The sequence below is a fragment of the Neopsephotus bourkii genome, unplaced genomic scaffold (genome assembly GCF_033783945.1).
Source record: "Neopsephotus bourkii isolate Nb327-2 ecotype Australia unplaced genomic scaffold, CSIRO-AGI_Nbou_v1 NB_1825, whole genome shotgun sequence".
NCBI classification, from domain to species: Eukaryota; Metazoa; Chordata; class Aves; order Psittaciformes; family Psittacidae; genus Neopsephotus; species Neopsephotus bourkii.
The window spans coordinates 11813198-11829458 of record NW_026902298.1 but is presented as its reverse complement, the minus strand read 5'-3'; the positions used below and the strand labels follow the sequence as shown (position 1 = coordinate 11829458).

At 39.8% G+C, this 16261-nt stretch overlaps 1 protein-coding gene across 2 annotated transcripts in view; it reads left to right on the top strand.

Moving 5' to 3' along the window:
* INO80 (INO80 complex ATPase subunit) overlaps nucleotides 1-16061 on the top strand; it is a 62274-nt gene extending 46213 nt beyond the window's left edge. For both annotated transcript variants that reach the window (XM_061343416.1, XM_061343417.1), the window contains exons 27-36: nucleotides 1630-1757; nucleotides 3316-3410; nucleotides 5788-5860; nucleotides 8045-8203; nucleotides 9470-9572; nucleotides 10138-10226; nucleotides 11041-11196; nucleotides 12290-12449; nucleotides 13248-13466; nucleotides 14031-16061. In XM_061343416.1, the coding sequence (XP_061199400.1) occupies nucleotides 1630-1757; nucleotides 3316-3410; nucleotides 5788-5860; nucleotides 8045-8203; nucleotides 9470-9572; nucleotides 10138-10226; nucleotides 11041-11196; nucleotides 12290-12449; nucleotides 13248-13466; nucleotides 14031-14248 (1400 nt within the window). In that variant the 3' untranslated portion in view covers nucleotides 14249-16061. The remainder of the gene's footprint in view (nucleotides 1-1629; nucleotides 1758-3315; nucleotides 3411-5787; nucleotides 5861-8044; nucleotides 8204-9469; nucleotides 9573-10137; nucleotides 10227-11040; nucleotides 11197-12289; nucleotides 12450-13247; nucleotides 13467-14030) is intronic.
* The last annotated feature ends 200 nt before the right edge of the window (nucleotides 16062-16261 follow it).

The following is a 16261-nucleotide window of genomic DNA, read 5'->3' as shown; positions in this document are numbered from 1 at the left end:
GAACTTTGAGTATTGCCATTTGCCCTTTGAAGAATTGAAACAAACTAAGTTTCTGAATTCCCTCACTGCAGGAAAAGGTTTTTAATACAATGAAGTAGTGGGGACTTTTCCTGAATGTTTTCTGTTTTTACAGCCTGTCTGAAAGGTGTGTTATACCTGGACATATTATTTCAAAATGACCTCTTGAATTAAGTGTAGAACAACATCTACATTCCTGCTTTTCTTACCAAAGCCCTTGTTGCACCTGTAAGAGTCAAACTTAGCCCTCTGTGCCGCATCACTGCACTTGGGTACTCGTGGACTGTATTGCCTGCCATTCTGATAAGCCCTTTATAGGAGCACTGTTGTGTGATCTGTACTCCTCTGTTCCACTAGTGTGGACTTGGTTTTAGCTGTATGCAAATGTTCAGGTGAATGATTTAATTTTTGTATGTACCTTTTTAATGTAGCTGGAATATTGTGCAAGGCAGTTAATTGCCTTCCAGAAAGCTGGATTTTCTTCAGCCCATGAGTTAATTCATTCTGTGCAACAAGAAGTGTGCAGAAGTGTTACCTGCTAGACATGTTGAAAATATTTGGGTTCTGTACTAGCCTGCACCATCTGCAGTTGTCAACTTTCCGTTTTGGCTGTAAACCTAAAATCAGACATCCCAAAGAATAAAGAATCATCAGTGGCCTTTCCAACTGATAATTTTTTGGAAGAAAATATCTCTTTATCCTCTTTCAGCGGTAGTGCATTGTTTACTGAAGTTTATGTACAGAATGTACAAACAGGAAGATCTCCTTCCTGAAAAATACTTCATGAGCAGTGCTGAAACAGAGAGGACATAAAGTATAAAATCTGAAGTGACTTAAGAAATGTTTCCAGATGGCAAGCTTTATTTTTTTCTTTTTTCTTAAAGGCAAAGGGCAGGGAGGAAAAATAAGAGTTAAGGCAGGGCTGTGAATCAGAGAATCATAGAATCGTTAGGGTTGGAAAGGACTTTAATATCATCAAGTTCCAACTCCTCTGCCATGGGCAGGGGCACCTCACACTAAACCATGCCACCCAAGGCTCTGTCCAAACTAGCCTTGAACGCTGCCGGGGATGGAGCATTCACCACTTCTTTGGGCAACCCATTCCAGTGCCTCGCCACCCTAGAGAACTGTTCCTGTTCTTCGCTTTCTATGTTAGTGTGAGGGGTTTGATATCAAAACTAGATCTGTTGAGGGTGAATGCAAAGCTCAGCAGCAGGTAGCAGCGAATGTCCAAAGGACAGCGTTTTAACATGAGAAATGAAAAACAATTCTTCAGCTGTCAAGACATGTTGTGATTTTGATGTGGTCAGAATCCTTAGATGAGGGAAATGGCTGTCCAAAAAAGGATTGTCTGTACTCGTGCAGAGATCAATCTGTGATGAAATTTTGCCATGTGGGTATATTCATATACTCCCATCTTAGCAAACAGAAGTTATTGTTAGCAGTGTGATTGTAAGTGTCAGCCAGAAGGGGTGTTGCAGTTTCTTTGATCACAGCTCATTACTTTAGGGATTATAATGCAGTGAAGTGCTGGGAAAACTTAGAATTTAGCTTGTTGCATATAGCTGTTCTGGCTTTATTAGTTACCTGCTTTTCATCCGTTTCTTTTAGACAAAGAGAGTCTGATCACTGACAGTGGAAAACTTCATGCTCTTGATCTTCTATTGACACGGCTGAAATCTCAAGGACACAGAGTTCTCATCTACTCCCAGATGACACGGATGATTGACTTGCTGGAGGTAGGAGAGCTGTAGCCTACAGAAGACAAATTCTGAAGATGCAAATTTAGCAACAGTGTTTTGGAGAAAATACTGTCATTTGGATGCAGCAAACCTGACTTCAAATTGTAGTGAAGGATGTACACTAAATGCATCAATATGAAAAAATAAGAACTGCCACACAAAGTTAGATCTAAGGTCCAGTCTAGTGTTAATGATTCCAGCAGTGTACAGCAGCACATGCTATGTGAAAAATGTACAAGAGGGGTTGCATAGCTCAGTTATCCTCTTTTGCTGGTTTTAAACAGCTTCATTGTGTTTTCATATGATTTTCATGTGCCTTTTCATTGGAAGGAAGAGGGAGAACAGTCAATAACTGTATGCTGTTTACGTTGCTTGTAATTTCGCAGACTTCTACTGTTGCCCTCTATCATCTTAATCCTGTGCCAAAGTTTGATAGAAGTTCTCTGGCTTATACAACAGGAAGGAAATTAGGAATTAAGTCATTACTTGTTATTTAAATACAGCCAATCTGCCTCAGAAGGGAAAAAAAATTAGTATTTGATTAGCAACCATACAACTAAAGGGCTGGTCTGAAGAGACGTTTGTAGGAGAACTATTAATTTGGTTTCCCATTGGTGATACTTAACAGTGGTTAGAAAGAAATACCTTTATTTCCCTGGGCTTTTGTGGAGGACAGCAAAGTTTGAGGTTTTGGTTGGATCTGAAAAAGGAATCAGCGTTTTCTGTTAGCATTCCATTTAAAGGCTTGGGAGCACACCATTTTGCTATTTGACCTCCTAAATGTTCAACTTTATTTGTTGGATAAGCCACCTAGCAAGTTTTTCTTCCTCCCCACCCAAATAACAGAAGCTGGAGTTAAGCAAGCTAAAAATCAAGTGTAAGGGCTCATTTTGTAAGAAAATCCTTCCAGAAGTTATATAGCAGTAGATACAGTAGCACTGCACCGGCTGCTAAGAAGGAGAAAAATGACTTCTACTGCTGAACTCAGGACATAGCTATACGACCCGAGAGATCAAAATACATCTCCTCTGCCTACTTGAATATGAAAGGACAGAATATGTCCTATTTCTTTTAACTGTGTCAGTGTAAGTGCTGTGGTATCATACTAACCTAATCTATGCAGGGCAGAGATCACAAAACCTTGTTTACAGAGTTATAAAACCATCTTTATTTGATTTGCCTTCAGCTGAAGAACTGCTGCTTAATTCAGCAATTAGAAAATGGCACATATAAATACAAAGAGGAAAATTCTTTCTACACAAAGGGATAAAGTAGTGTTCTTTGATGCAGATGTATATTTCATATTTTTTAAGCTTATGCTTGTTTGTTCTCAATGTGTTTGCTTTCCCCTATATGAAATTGCCCATAATTTCAGTGAGAATCTCATTATGTTCATGTGATAAGGGGTCAGATCATATTCTGCATGAATATTTGATGCTGCTGGAATTTAGGGGATTTTGTTTTTCAATTAGCAATTCTGTTTTTACTGGGTTTTTCTGGAAGATTGTGTAGTTTCAAGAACAACTCTTATCTTTCTGCTGTGTCCCCTTCACAGGAATACATGGTTTATAGGAAACATACTTACATGAGATTGGATGGTTCTTCAAAGATTTCTGAACGAAGGGACATGGTAGCAGATTTTCAGAACAGGTAATGTACAGCGTGTGCTAAATCGTGTGTACATAGAGAACTGGTATTAGATGTAATGGAAATAGATGAAATTTGCACTTAAATTACCTTCCCTGATATCAAACAGGCCTCTCATGTGAAGCAGTTTCTAGGCGATTTGCTGACCAGTAGTCAGTGGTGTTGATGTTTAGGATTTTGTCATCAGTGAAGCAGTATTGGAAGCAATTTTAGTATACCCACCTACTGTGCTTCTTACCATTCCAAATATGCTATTGCTTATAAAGAAGCTCAGGAGAAAGGCAGATGTTCTTTGGTTGTTATATACCCTGACAGTTGACACTGTGAAGATGAGATTGAAAAATCTCACATATGCTAGAGCTTTGAAAATGACCTATTTTTCTGCAAAACAGGCCATTCAAGCATGTTTTATTAAGAAACCTTAAACTAGTATATAAGTGATAAAACGGGGATTTTATTGGATAGTAAGATATGCTATAAACCTTTTCATTTAGTAAGCCAAAATGGATGCTTGCAATCCATTTATGAGCACATCAGGAAAGAAAAGTATGTAATCATGTTATTAGAAGTTAATATAGTTTAGTATAACTTTGTCTCCACTAGGGCACATTATTTATAATGATTGAGTTTATGGTTATTGAGTTTTCATTTAATCATGGGATGTGGCTTGACAGGATGTCACTTTGGTATGGTAATTCACAGTAGGGTTATCCTCCCTGGATGTTGATGTGAGCTTTTAAGAACTTCCCTTTTTCAAAGGAGTTGGGTTCATAGATGGTTGTTTATTGCAGGGTGAAAGCAACATTTTAGACTAGCGAATAGTCCTTGTGTTAGTGGTCCCAAGGTATCATAGCTGAAGGTAGGAGGGAAGCTGTATACAGCCTTTCAGGCTTAAAGATCTGAAGGACTGTGAACTCCTCAGAGCAGTGAAACTTGGAAATAATGTGTGCCAAATACCTGAAGTGAGAGGACCATGCAGTATTTTTCTGCCTGTTTTCCGGATGTCAGAAACGGGTTCCTCCTGGAATCCTGGCACTTTCCTGTAAGGTCCTTTAACCAAAAGAAGTGAAGAAATTTGTTTTTATTAATGAACAGAATGTGTTTTTATTAATGAATAGAACAAATGAAGAAAAATAATCATTTCAGCAGGAAATCCTTTTGAAATACAGGTCAGCCAGTCTAAACAAAGATTCCTATTAAAATGTTAGTTAAGTTCCTCTTATACATTATTTACTGATGAGAAATATTTCCAGGAAAAAAAGCCTGACTGAGACTAAACTGTCCTGCAGGATATCCTAGCAAGGTGCAGAAAATACGTAGCTATGGAATGATAATTTGTTCCCATAGTCTATAGCACTGTCCACTTTCTTTCCTTCTCATATGGCATTTCCAGAAGGATTTTACAGGTGACTGCCTTTATTGCATGTTCCACTATTGTTACGAGATAGAAAAGATTTCCTAGCCAAGGATTACCTACACTGTGAGCAGGCACCTGCTGGCTCCTTTGACTTTGTACCTGTAAGATGAGGTCTAGAGATAGACAGCTCAGCTTCAGTTCCTCCCAGCTGTCCATAGGTCAGAGTGGAGTTTTGTACTCTTAGATTTTGGACTGCCATATGCATATGGACAGTCTGGTCCCAAAAGGACGTGGCATTGCAGAGTGTCTTCTCTTAAGCAGAGGGCCTTGTTCTGTCACTGCTGAAGTACAGTATGTCAGCCTGTTCGGACTTCTTACTAGTACCATCTGCTTTGTTAGTGTCAACCTGTTCACAGATCCATTTGGTTGTTCTGGTTATGGTTAACAATTTTAAATACTGCTGACCCCCCAGTAGCACTAGTGAGGTTCACAACCTTTGTGGAAACCCTGATTTCACTGTTACCACTTGAATTTTCAATAGTACCTGGTCCTCCTTTGTAGAGACCTCTTTCCTGGTTTGTTCTGTTCAAAGCACCCTATTTAGAACAAAACTTGCATCTACACAGTTTCAACATTTATTTATCTTTCTTTATCAATTGAGCATTGTTCAGGCGAGATTTTTTTCAGCAGTGGTCAGTTCTGTGAAACAACGAATTGTTCTTTGTCCATATGAAATCTGAATTTCCGTTTCAGGCAAGATAAACAAGGCCTCGTTTGTTTTGGTAGAAATTAATAAGATGCTATTGCAAATTGAATGTTTCTTGTTCCAACAGTCCTGATTTGTAGATTAACTTCTCTCATTCATATGGGTTTTTTTTTACTTGACCATGAATGAGCAGCACATAATGTTCTGAAGTGTTCAAGTAATAGAAATAGCCCTGATCACTTTATGTGGGCCAAAGAATTTACTTCTGTGATTATTTCTTGTTTATCACTCACAATATAAATCTTTTCCTTCTATAGGAATGATATTTTTGTGTTCCTGTTAAGCACAAGAGCTGGAGGCTTGGGCATTAACCTTACAGCTGCAGATACGGTAAGTGAAGTTTGGTAAAGTAATACAGAATTAAAAGATCACAGAATCATAGAATAGTTAGGGTTGGAAAGAACCTTAAGATCATCTGGTTCCAACCCCCTGCCATGGGCAGGGACACCTCCCACTAAACCATGTCACCCAAGGCTCTATCCAGCCTGGCCTTGAACACCTCCAGGGATGGAGCATTCACAACTTCCTTGGGCAACCCATTCCAGTGCCTCACCACCCTTACAGTAAAGAACTTCTGCCTTATATCCAATCTAAACTTCCCCTGTTTAAGTTTGAACCCCTTACCCCTTGTCCTATCACTACAGTCCCTAATGAAGAGTCCCTCTCCAGCATCCCTGTAGCCCCCCTTCAAATACTGGAAGGCTGCAATGAGGTCTCCACGCAGTCTTCTCTTCTCTGGGATGAACAGGCCCAACTTTCTCAGCCTGTCTTCATACGGGAGGTGCTCCAGCCCCTGATCATCCTCGTGGCCTCCTCTGGACTTGTTCCAACAGTTCCATGTCCTTTTTTATGTTGAGGACACACCAGAACTGTACACAATACTCCAGTATTTATATATATAGTATATAGTTTTCAGTATAAATATTGCTTCGCTTTTCCTGCCTCATATGCCTACAACCACCATTCCTTCCAAGCTGCTCATGTCCTGCCTCCCAGCCTCACTTTTTATGTAGGAAAATTGGTCTTTCTCTATGAAAGCCAGCACTCTCAGCGTGTTGCTCAGTATTTTCAGTGCAGCCATCCACATCATGAAATTGCATAACCTTGTTTACTTTGTTCATAATTACAGTATAGTATTACCTTGATGGTAAAGTTGTAGAATACTGGACACATGGTATACAGGTTTGGGTTGTATTTGGAAGTATCTTCGTTCTCCACACATACTTCAGTACCAGAGTCTAGAAAGGAGGGATGACTAAAGGTGTCTACAGATGCACTTGACATTTTCATACATTGAATGCTGTTTCATGCGTGACTGTTTGCTCTAAGGTTCAGCTGCAAAGGAATCAGTAGGACAAGTATGCGTTATGTTCTTTCCTGTACACAGAAGAATGAAGCAATGCCTCTGACAGTACAATGTATTTTGTAGCTGAATATCAACTACTTAGGAAGGATAAATTTCTCCTCCCTGTTACTCACCTGAGGTGTAAAGGCATACTGATTTAGGTGAATTACAAGACTTTGCACTCTACAGCAGCTGTCACTAATCACTAGGGAAGGAATATTGACTTACATGATGCATTCATCTTTGCAGTAACAGCTGTTCTTGTGCTTCTAACCCAATACCTTGTGTGCATGCTGATTTGACCCCAGGAGAGCCTGTAGTCCTTAGCCCCACAAAGCCAAAGAACTCTGAATCAAAAATATTACATAATTCTTTTTTAAAAATACCCCATCAGATCTTCCTGTCACTTACAGGAAATCAGAAGAGAGCAAGTATCTGTAACATTTTCAGACCTGAAAAGTTGTCTCGATTGAAGTTACTTCAACAGAGGAAATAAACAGATGGAAGCACAGGCATGGCCCTGCAGGCTCCTCACATGAGCATTGCTGTTACAAAAACACAAGTTCTGTGTTTTTGTAGCTTTCTCAATACTTTGGTGTCCAAATTTATTTTTAAATGGTTTTGGGTTATGTGCTTCCTGTGTATAAAGTACTGTTGGAATGACAGGGCAATGTGGACGCAATGCAGCATTTCAAGTTTTTATGGTAAAAGCACCAGAAGTGCTAGACTAGACTTTATCCAGGTTTGAAAGAAAAATAAATTGGAGTATTACTTTTGTATGAAATTCTAATTTGTGGGCCTCTTTTTTTTTTAGGTAAGTAACATTAAAATGGGTTCATGGTGTGGCAAGCCTGTAATTAATTACATGACAGTGATTTAATGTGGTGGCAAATGTAGGAATTTTGTGCCTCTGAAGCAGACTTGTTGAAGAACATATTTAAGACATTCTGTTGAAGTTGAAACATATACAGTGTCAATTAGTTCAAATTTATCTGAAAAGCAATGGAAAAGACTTCATAGGACTGGGCAAAGCTTGGTTATTACAGCCTACAGAAGAGGGATAATTCTGTGAGACGTATATTTTATCAGGATATTGGATTTTCATTTATTTAGGGTGCTGTAAATGTGTAGGTTTATTTAATCCTTTCTGTTTTGGTGTTGTTTTGCAGGTGATTTTCTATGACAGTGATTGGAACCCAACAGTAGACCAGCAAGCCATGGACCGGGCACACAGGCTGGGTCAGACCAAACAAGTCACTGTGTACAGGTTGATATGTAAAGGCACCATTGAGGAGCGCATCTTACAAAGGGCTAAGGAAAAGAGTGAGGTAGGAATAAGAAATTGTCAGGAAGAAGTTGCAGAAATGGTATCAAAATGAGTAAAGAAACAGAAAGAGTATCTATAGGGAGACAGAAGCCAGAAGTTTTTGTTCATATAAACGAATCTGTGCCCCTAACACAGCAGCACTGCAGCTGCATTATATGAACTGGGAAGAAGCTAATCATTCACAGTATGACTTTATGAAGCTATTTCTTATGATGCAATGAAACGATATGGGATTCTTTAAGACTAGAGTGTCTGTCTTTGCTGTGTCAGGGCTACTGATTCCTCTCATGTTAAACTGTTACATCCCAGCTGATTTTTTAAAGAAATTTGGAAGGTAATCAAGTGAAAATCATTTGAGGTGGGAGGGTTGCCAGAAGAGCTCAGTGTCTTGCAGCATCAAGCAGTAAGTGTATTAGAAACCTGAAACCTTGTGAATCTTTATTGGCAAGAAATAATGAAGTGGGTTTTCTTTCTTTGGTAGCAGCAGGTATACTGTATACAGCATGAAAATGTTTTGTCTACATGAGATTTCTTCTAGCTTTTGTCTTTACTTAAATTCTGGTCATGGTACTGCAGCAACTGAAGCATCTCCAGCTGAATGCATTCACATTTCCCGTGTTGGGACTTACCCATTTTCTCTAGGATACTGCACTAGAGTCACCTGACACCAGCGTGGAAAAGAAAGCATAGTTTTTTTTGCTGATGATCCAAATCATCACAATTTGCTTACACTAAAGCTTTTTCTCCTTTGTTAAGTTACAGCTCTTTGGGGTTTCTTTATATATGTCGTTGCAACTGAGCCACTACCCAATATGAGATTTAGCTTTCAAAGTGACTAAAAATGTTGTACCCTTTAAGAATCTGATCTGCATGATCCTTTGTGCAGATTACTGAAAAATTGAACTGGTAATGTAGACCTGACAGGAATATTGAAGGGGTTTTTTTCTTTTTTTTTATTAATGCTATTATAATTTGGTTTTTAGTACATTGTGCTTTAGAAGAAGTGAAACTTTGCACAAGGGATGTCATTTTTCTGCTTTCTAGCTTGATGGTTTCTCCTGTTTTATACTCTTAATTATACTTTTAATAAATCTTCCCTGAAATTTTGCTACTAACTTTGGTATGAAAGAGAATTTGAGTCAATTCTGACTTACACAGATGCCCTGGCATCTTTTTTTGGCTGGCTTTCAGTGAAGGGTAGTGAGAATGTTTCATGGCTCTTTTGAGTAATTTTTCCTTTTTTTTCCTCCCTTTATTTCCCTTCTAGATCCAACGAATGGTGATTTCAGGTGGCAATTTCAAACCTGACACCTTGAAGCCAAAAGAAGTGGTCAGCCTTCTGCTGGATGACGAGGAACTAGAAAAGAAATGTATGTGAAATTCATGTTGGAGCACTTTCCCCATCTTCCACTTCATTAGCTTATGAAATCTGTGTTTTTATCTCTACAAACACATGTATTGCTGATAACAGCTTCTGTTTCCTGGCTCTTCTTGTATTGCCAACTCTTGTTAGTACAAGCTGGTTTCATATCACTGCTGAGCTGAAAGATGAAGTTGTGCAAGAGAGACATGATGATGTGATAAAGTTTTTATTGGCACTCATTCAGGATCATTACATTGTTTCTGAATGACAGAGCTTTAACAAGAATTATGTAGGTCATGACAAGAATAGTACTAGTAAAAATGCTGTATTTTATCATACCTTTGAAGCTGTATATATGCTTTTATGTTGCTTGAAAGAAGGATTTCACTGTAAGACCTTTTAGCAATCTGGATGCAAATAGTTTAATACAGTATTGTTTTCAATGCATTTTAGTTTTAATACAGCTGACTTCAATTCACAGTTCTGTTAGAACTGGAATTTCTTGTAAGATTCACAAAAGGATATGAAATATCTTTATGGTGGTGAGCTACTTTGTATTTCTTTTCTGACAGTGCGTCAGCGCCAAGAAGAGAAACGACAGCAAGAGGAAACAAATCGTGTGAAGGAACGTAAACGTAAAAGGGAAAAATATGCTGAAAAGGTACTTTGATGCTAAGAGGTTGCCTGTGTCAGTGACAGAGCCAGAAGAGCTTCAGACTCACTGTTACGTGATTTGGAAACATTTTATGCAAAGGCAGTTTAATATTAGAGTAAAGCTTTCTTCCCTTCACCACTGAACATCAATCTGTGGCACTTCCTTCCACAGAAGAGGGATATTACAAAACACATAATGCATAGTTATCTGTATTTTAATCATTAGCAACTTGAAAACTAAGGAAGTGCTGCATACCCAACCAACACTAGTGATTACCAGTAGTTTACAAACAATTTGAGGACTCATGCATGAAAAAACAAAGCAATCAACTGATCATTCTGTGGCACATAAAATGGTGACTTAATCCAGATTTTGTTCTGCAAGGGCAAAAAGCACCACATGAAGCACCAAACACAGATAAAACCCCTATAGCCATGTGGCTTCTGTGGAAAAAAGGAAGGCCAGTTTGTTTTAAAAAGACCATTAGAATTGGTTGTGTAATGGTAAAGAATTTCAAGCTCACTCCAAAAGGTAATGGAAATCAAAGTAATTCTCTAATAGTAATTCTCTATTATTCCATCTATTACAGGAATGGGGGGGGGGGGGGAGCCGTGACAGAAAAATACCCCCTACTTAAATCTAAAGAAGGAGCCTTTAAGGCATGTGTTACTGTGACCTTCAGGAACTTGTTTTGGGAAATTCTGGACATGGCATTCCTTCAGTTATAATACTGCATTAGATGTTGAGATTTTGGGTTGCTTATTCTCTTTCTCCTGTTTTACTGTCTTTTTCATTCCTCGTATTGCTTTACTTATTTCAGAAGAAGAAGGAAGATGAATTAGATGGGAAAAGAAAGAAAGAGGGCATGAACCTTGTGATCCCATTTGTTCCCTCAGCTGATAACTCCAACCTGTCTGCTGATGGGGATGACTCCTTCATTAGTGTAGACTCTGCCATGCCCAGCCCTTTCAGTGAGGTAAGACTCACTGCTGCTTTAAACATATTCTGTCTCAGTTGTGGCCTTACATCCTATAGGATTCTCACTTTCTGTTATTTTAGCCAGTGTAGAACTTTGAGTATGTGAGGGAGTGAAATGTCTTAAAGGTGAACCATGGAAGTGAAAGAAATATACTGAAAACATAACAGCTGCTAGTAAGTTGTCTCACAGCACCTCATGTTATTGGACATTCCATTATTCCCCTCGTCATTCACTCTCTGCCCCTCTTCTTACAATGAATTCATACCCTGACTCCTTCCTTTCAGCTGCTGAAATCTTTCCATTCCCGTCTGCAGTCCTGGAGACTTCCTACTTTTTTTCCCCTTTTTTCCTGCCTTTGTCATGCTTACATTTATAACCATGTGCCTTCTCCCATACCAACACCTTCCATAGCAAGAACAGTGTCTGTCTGCTCCTGAACAGTATCTCTCAAATAGCTGCTTGATGTTCAGCTTCTTTGCAAGTACGTCTTGCTAGTCTCATTTACGTCTCCTCTACTGCCTTCTTTGCTTCTGATTCTGAATTACTGTGGGTTTTTTTTTTTCCCTCTGGAATTTAAATTGTAAATTCTCAGTGGCACACATTTTACTTCATCTTTTTGTAAAGAACTGCAAACTGGTTTAGGCAGCAAATACATTTTCTTCTATACCATGTTGATTAAGACTCCTAAGTTGTATTATTCTCTTATTGACCAAGTTTTTTTTTATTTAGCAGTAATGTAGGTTAAGAATTCTATCACTTTCTCTCTTGCAGTTGAAGGTACACAGTTGAACAGGTACAGAGTTGAACAGCAATTTCCTTAAACCTCTGATGAGCCCATTAGTCTCCTGCTTCTTAACGTGTACTTTCATGAATTGGAATGATGTAGCTCCTGGAGGTCTTTACTGCTGCTCAGCATGTAAATAGAGGGTGTGGTGTGATTAGGCAGATTACGTAGCCTCACATAGAGAAAATGAGACAGAAGTACCAGTTAATTACTTGTGATTGTATGTCTTTTAAAAATCATCTTATTACTGTACCATGCCCTTTCCTAACCTGAGAAGCTAATGGCTTTGTTCTCTGTCATATTTAGATATCCATCAGCAGTGAATTACATATGGGCTCTATCCCTCCCGATGAGAGCAGTAGTGATATGCTTGTGATTGTGGATGATCCAGCTTCTTCAGCACCTCAGTCAAGGGCAACAAACTCTCCTGCTTCCATTACTGGCTCAGTTTCAGATACCGTGAATGGTCAGTATTCTTTTATTGACTTAGTATGGCTAGGCAATACATTTTCTGTGTTTTAACCAGAGTATATGCATAGTTGACAAGAATGGGGGAAAAAAAATGCCTCTTCATTGAGAAATTACTTCTGATTAGATAGGAAATGTGCTTATAGTCTCATTCACCAGGCTTTCTTCTCTTCTGTGTCAGTTACTCTTAAAAGTGTTGTCCTTTGTTGCCATGTTATGGAGAGCTCTCTTTCCATTATGTTCGTACTACCAAATTACAGCCAGCCACAGAACTTTTAATCTTTAAGCTTTTTTGTTGAATTTGCTGCTGAGCTAAGAATTAGTTCTCTATTTCCAGTGGGTGATTGGAGCAGCTGTAATTTTAAATAATGGTGGATGTTTTTAACTACCATAGTTTTCTACACTGACATGAGTAGAGCCATAGTTTTTGGAGAGTTTCTGTAGAGATAAGCAAATGGAAGAAACTTCCTGTCTTCAAGTAAGAAAATGCTTCATCCTGAAGTAGAACCCAGAATTCTCCACCTGTTTGTGGATTGGATTCATAATAATGATAAGCACTTGGAATTTGTGAGAATGTGGTTAATGAAGAGTGAAGTTTTGTATACATACAAAGTGAAGTATGTAAACATTCTTTCTTTTCATGCCATCACTGCCTGCTAACAGTGTTCCTGTTAATGTAAATGAAAAGTATCACTTGATGGGAGCAGTACTAATGTCAATGGCAGGTAGTTACGATGCTGTATTCACTTGTGAGTCACCTGAAATACTATAGCAGTTATCTTCTTTTCTTGTTAAGGTGTTTCAATGCAAGATACTCCTCTCACTGGAAGAGGCCAGTCAAATCGAAGCCGGGGTCGTCCTAAAGGTTCGAGCGGTGGCTCAAAAGGGGGCACAGGGAAAGGCAGAAGCCGGAAGTCAATAGCAGGAAGCGCAGCTGCAATGGCAGGAGCCAAAGCAGGAGCAGCAGCAGCCTCGGCAGCTGCGTACGCAGCATATGGGTACAGTGTCTCAAAAGGTATGTGGGGAAGGGAAGGCAGCAGAACCAACCACATGACTTGGGGTGATTGTTGTTTACAGCCTGTCAAAACATAGATAAAAAACATTGTATTGTTGGTATTGCCTGTCCATTATATTCTGAGATCCAGGCAATACACAAGTGACATGGCAGTGGTGTGAGTGGATAGCCGGTTTCACCACAGATGACCTTGAGAGGCTAGTCCTGCAGAAGTTTTGTCTGCCCCTTAAATTACCTCATACTGAATGTTTTCTTGCAGACAAATTGGATAGTGATGTTTATCCCATGGGTATGGCTTTGCTGCACTGCTGTTACATTGAAGTTACAGCATCAGGTTCCATCGCCTCATGGTGATGGGAGTTTCAGCTTCATACCAGCTGCAGGTGGCCCAGGGTATGACTGCAAGATGGTTTATATCTTAGGGACTTACCTCTTCATTAAACTCTCATAAATCATTTATACATGATGGTCTTAGGGCTGACAGGTAGTATATTGTTTGTTGTTGGGAGAATTGTAAGTGGAATATATGCTCACATGGAGTTTGATTCTCTTTTCCATTGCTAGGCATGTCTGCAAATAGCCCTCTGCAAACAGCAATTATTCGGCCTTCTGGACTTGCAGATTTTGGACCTTCAAGCGCCTCTTCTCCTTTGAGTTCCCCTTTGAGCAAAGGAAACAGTGTGTGTGGGACCCCCAAAAGCTTAAACCTGACCAGCAGTCTCATATCAGAAACTCCAATTCGGAAGCAAAGCAAAGGTGCCCACACCTCAGGTGGTCGGTAGTAATATTGAACCCCCAAAGCTTGTCTGAGCTGTGTTGGCTTTCAGAGTAGACCACCCTGCCAGTTGAAGGCATACAGACAAACGCCTTGTTGCTGTCCAGCACGTGTGTGAAAAGAAAATCAAAGCACAATTGGAGTGGGTGGTTTATGTGAGCACTTTGATTATTTGTATTCCAAAAAACTATCTTTGCAGACACTGCAAGAAGGAGGGAGAGGAGTCCTGGGTAACTGGGAGAGTGTCAGTTTGTGTTTTACTGATGCATCTGGCACAGGTTCCCAGGAAAGCATCTGGCTCCTCCATGCAATATCCTGCAGCTGTGTGTGTGCTTGAAGTCACACCAGTGTACTTTCTTTCTTGTAGCTTGAGGTGGAACCCAGCATTCATTTTACCTTATGAAATCGGTATCTGAACCCCAGGAATACCCTGTAGAGTTGCAAGATTCCATGCTGGCAGCTGGTCAGTGTGTACATGCAGGGGTAACTGAGGGCTAAACTGAAGATGATGTGTGATTAAAAAAAACTTGTATTCTTCTAGCATGGGCCTCTGGGTTCTTTAAAAGTTTGAAATGCAATGGAAGGTGTCTCAGGGGGTTTGCAGGGAGTGGTCTCTCTTCAGTACCATTTGTCAGGAGAAGGCTCAGAACTGCAGAATACAGAGGAGACTGGGAGGCCTGGTGAGAGCAGCAGCACTGCCTCTGCTTCACAGAGTAGAAGCCGCCAGTGGTTTGGTTGCATTTCAGAGTTATCAGCACAAACGCTTGTGTTTAAAATGATTCCTCTCACTTTTGAGGTGTGCAGAACTCTTGAAAGCTTAGAAACAAAAGAAGGTTCTATTTGTACAAGTATCAAGAAGATGGAGAGCTGAAGTGCTGAGGAAGAGTTTGCTGCTGCTCTTCTCACCAGGCCATAGCAGAGTGCGGTCCTGCGGCTTGCAGTGCTGCATGAGGAGCAACAAAAAGAGATAGAGAACTGTGCCATTCCCCCTTCCAGCCAAATCCTGCAAAAAGTCTCTTTATCCCAGCCATCCTGACTATTCCTCCGGTGTGTTTTCCCTTCATCTTTGTGATCATCACACGTACTAGCTTGGTTGAGTTCACCACAGTGTGCGGGTACCGGTAGCTGTGTTCCATGAGGCTGACAGAAGGCAGCGCTGCCAGTGCCCATCTGTGTTCTCAGTCTCTGGTTGCTCCTTCTCCATTCTCAATGCACAGCTCCTCCCGTAGCCCCCTGCTTTGCTGTAAGTGTTGTCTGCATTGCACTGAGATGTAGGTGTGGGGCAGTTCTTCTGTCTGACACATTGAATGAAAAGGCTGTTCTGCCGGGGCACTTTCATCCCTTAAGAGAGAAGCGAGTTGAGTTGCAGGTCTGGGCTGTGACAGTGGAAGATTACTTTTTTGTTGTTTGTTTTCATTATTATTTTTATTATTATAATTATAATTTTTTTCCAACCCCAAATCCTTTGCCTGGCGTCCTACAGTGTGGAGCAAGTGCTTCCTGTTGGCTCTGCCTCTAATTTGCACACCTGAAAATAGCAGAACTGAGCTTAGATTGATTTTTAAACAGATTTGCAGGGGATAATTGAGGGGGAGGTGATGTTTAATTAACTCATGAAGACTTCCCCCTTCCCCTCTTATTCACATGTATATATGATATTTAGAGGGAATCAGACAAATGCCAAGCCTTTTTTTCTCTTTGAATGTGCTGTCTATTTTTATAACTGAACTTGTACATATGTATAAAGAGAGACACATCTTTCTTTTACTAACTGGAGAAGAAAATCTTAAATAAAATGGAGTGAGATAATTTTATGTAAATCGGTGTCTTTGTGTTTTTTATGCATGTAGCTGTGTGAATGAGAAGATTAGGGAAGACAGCACGGAGGGCACATCTGGAAACAGCTGGAAATGTGTGCTGCTTACTATAATGCTCTAGAGTGTCTACATTCCTTCAGGTATCATGTTAGTAACCTTTCAGTTACAGTTGTACCCTTATCAAGTGTCTGTATTCACCAGTT